Genomic DNA, 3,500 nt, shown 5'->3' on the forward strand with positions numbered 1-3,500 from the left:
TAGATCACACCCAAGGGCCATCCTGTCCAGTATCTTTCTCCGAGAGTGACTAGTACTAGATGTTTCAGAGGAAAATGTCAGAACACCGCAGTAACAGTTCTGGGATAGTTTCCCCCCATATATGTCATGTTGGAATATATTAGTTAGAGATTGGCTTAACCCCCAAACACGAGGCTTAATATCCATTCCAAAACTGTTGTTGCCAATAATTATGATAACTCTGGATATTTATTTCTGGATATTGATATCAGTCTCTTCTGGAATCTAGTTAAATCCTTCATATCAATGACTTCCTGAGCAGTGAGTGTGATGCTCCCAGTGGGGATGCAACAGGGTGAGTGCCAAACTAGGGCAGTCTGTTACAAACCAGAGCACAAACCCCTCATTGGTTGTGAGTTCTAAACTTGGTGTAGTTGGCTGGTCAAATCTGAGTGCAAACTCCTCAGGCACTTTAACAGCCCTGACAGTCATTTGCAGTCCCCTTGGCTGCACCGGTCTCTCCTGTCACCCAGGTGAGCGTATCTGTGGTACACGGCCCCTTATGCCAAGAATCGCAGCAATATTCAGGTTACTCACGACTTCCCCCAGGTCAATTGCTCTTTAGGTCTCACACCAAAGACGACACTTGTAGCCAATGCTGTAGTGAACTGTAGGAAGATTTATTAAATAGGAAAAGGAAATGAGAGTTATTTACAAGGTTAAAGTAAGCAAACAGACCCGTGAGTGAGTCTCAGTCTCAGGTTTCAAAAGGTAATACAGGCTTCTCTCAACAGCAAGGGTGATTGCAGCTGTGTATCTGTCAGTGTCCCACTGAGAGAAGGAGACTTTGGCAGGAACTGGCACCTGGTCTGCCAGCATCACCATGAGTGCCACACTTTAACTACATGCTGTGTGAACAAATATTTCATTTTATTGATTTTAAGTTTTCCACTTTTTAATTTTATTGTATGTCCCACTTTTTCTTGCAGTAAGGGGCAGGGAAAACAGAAGTTCCACATTCTGCCTTTTCCAGATCACTATTTATCATGTCCCCTTTTATTCCTCTGCTTTCAAAGGTAACAATCTTGACCTTTGCAATCTCTCTTCAAATGGTGGTTTTTCCTTTCTCAATCATTCTTGTCACTTTTCTCTGAAAATCTCACCCCTACCCACCCCCTGACCTAAGAAGGCCTTTAGAGAGTAGATAACATTAAGGTTCTTCAATGAGACATGTTAGTCCTTATGGAACACAGGACTGAGTCCCTTTCGGGTGGATCACAAGGTAACACAGATCACAGGGTAGCACATTCCAGATTGTTTCTAGGCTCTGACTTCAGAGGCATCTTTCTTCACCAGTCACATTCTCCTTCCTGTATTATCAGCCCACAACTGTTCAGGAGTGGTGAGTCACTCCACAGGTAAGGGGCAAAACTAGGCAGATTTGCAACCCTCCTAACACACACTGACAAAACAGTAGTTTAATACTCCTACATAGTTAATACAGGGAATTCTTATCCAAAACAGAAAGGGATTGACAGTGCCTCATCATGTCCTTCTCCTTCTCATTACATGAGCAAAGAATTTACTTCACTTCATAATTTCTGGCATAAATTAATCTTTTGTGAGTGGGTTGAAAATAACTATTCCTTTTAAAATTAGAGACTAAAATACTGAATATATCAGGATATATTATATTAATTTCCATTAATTCATAAATTTCAATAATTAACAAGATCCATGCCTAAGGATACCACAGACCAAGATTTTAGTTGATTTATTTATTGATTTTGACTCCTAAGACATGGCATGATTCTAGCTCTTGCCAGAAGTGGATGCCGCATTTAAGCATCATTGTTAAACTTCAGTCTGTCACTAGATGGGATATGATAGTAGATAAGGAAAGAGTCTGATCTGTCACATCAGTAGTTGATTACAAGAGAAATGGACTGTTATATTAGTCATTGCTGTGATATAGCAGAGGCTGGTCTACATGGATACCAATGTTTTGTTCTCAGGCTGAGACTCTTGGCACTTTGCTCTGAAATCTACATTTAGCCTTAAAATTTCAGTCTGTAACCAGAGAGGAAGGGGAGTATCTGAATATTTATGGAATTAAATCAAAAGACTTGATTAACTTTAAATTCTATGTCCTTCTGATTCAGTTGCAGTTTTATTATTCCTAGACTAAAACCATGGCAGACACAGCCAGAAGAAATCAAACGGCCATCACAGAGTTCATCCTCCTGGGACTGGGGGAGCTCCCTGACCTGCAAATTCTTCTCTTCCTGATGTTGCTATTTATCTACTTCGCAACAGTGGCCGGGAACATCCTCATCATTGTATTAGTTGTGACTGATCAGCACCTTCAAACTCCCATGTACTTTTTCCTGGGGAACTTGTCCTGCTTAGAGACCTGCTACACCTCCACCATCCTATCCAGGTTACTGGCCAGTCTCCTGACTGGGGACAAAACCATCTCATTCAGTGGCTGTTTCACACAACTGTATTTCTTTGCTTCTCTGGCATGTACAGAATGCTATCTCCTAGCAGCAATGTCTTATGATAGGTATTTAGCGATATGTAAACCCCTGCACTATTCAACTCTTATGAATAGCAAGTTTTGCCTCCAGTTGGCTGCTGGATCATGGTTAAATGGTTGTTTGGCTACTGCTATCTTTATATTATTCATGTTACAGTTAAAATTCTGTGCCCTGAATGAAATTGACCATTTCTATTGTGAATCCATCCCATTGATAAAAGTCTCCTGCAGTGACACACACCTGATCATATTGCTTGATTTCATTCTAGCCTGTGTATTCACTCTGCCTCCATTCCTACTAACCCTGACATCCTATGTGTGTGTCATTGTCACCATCCTGAGAATCCCTTCCACCATCGGGAGGCTGACGGCATTTTCCACCTGCTCCTCTCACCTCATTGTTGTGACAATTTTTTATGGAACCATAATGATTGTGTACATGCTGCCAAAACGCAATACACTGGGAGACCTGAACGAAGTGCTCTCTCTTTGCTACACAGTCCTGACTCCCCTGGTAAACCCCCTCATCTACAGCCTGAGAAACAGAGAGGTCAAGGAAGCCTTGTGGAAAGCAGTCAGCAAATGTGACTTTCACAAAAACATGCAGAGACTCTGAGGTTTTCAAAGCAGCCTGGGTGATGTAAGCAAAATTATGTTGAAAAGTCCCGTTGAAAAATTGCAGCACTAAAGTGAAAAAGAATTGGAGATGATCTGTACAGAGTTACAAAGACAGTTTTTGTGGTCCCCTGCTGTGTCCATGTAACACAACTTATAGGAAAGTGCCATTGTGGACAGCTCTGTCACTCTTTCTTATTCAGCACTGATACATGCAATATGATGGTATTTTTCTCCATGATGTTGGCAGTTCACCCGATGTGAGAAGGGTGGACAGCGTCTGAAAATGCACAAATGAATGCTGACATTTTTTAAAGCACAAAATCCACTACTCATCAAAGTAAATTCCTGTATATATCCCCTGTTC

The 3,500-nt window shown here is 41.4% G+C and overlaps 1 protein-coding gene across 1 annotated transcript; it reads left to right on the plus strand.

Moving 5' to 3' along the window:
• Positions 1-2,171: 2,171 nt before the first annotated feature.
• On the plus strand, positions 2,172-3,134 carry LOC127042168 (olfactory receptor 2AP1-like). The gene has a single exon (XM_050935781.1). The coding sequence runs from the start codon at positions 2,172-2,174 to the stop codon at positions 3,132-3,134; it is 963 nt and encodes a 320-aa protein (XP_050791738.1).
• The last annotated feature ends 366 nt before the right edge of the window (positions 3,135-3,500 follow it).

This window comes from Gopherus flavomarginatus, unplaced genomic scaffold, assembly GCF_025201925.1.
Source record: "Gopherus flavomarginatus isolate rGopFla2 unplaced genomic scaffold, rGopFla2.mat.asm mat_scaffold_34_arrow_ctg1, whole genome shotgun sequence".
In the NCBI taxonomy this organism is placed as follows: Eukaryota; Metazoa; Chordata; order Testudines; family Testudinidae; genus Gopherus; species Gopherus flavomarginatus.

Excerpts from the sequence above, each read along its gene's own strand:
- LOC127042168 (XM_050935781.1), top strand. The coding sequence starts at position 2,172 with ATGGCAGACACAGCCAGAAGAAATCAAACGGCCATCACAGAGTTCATC.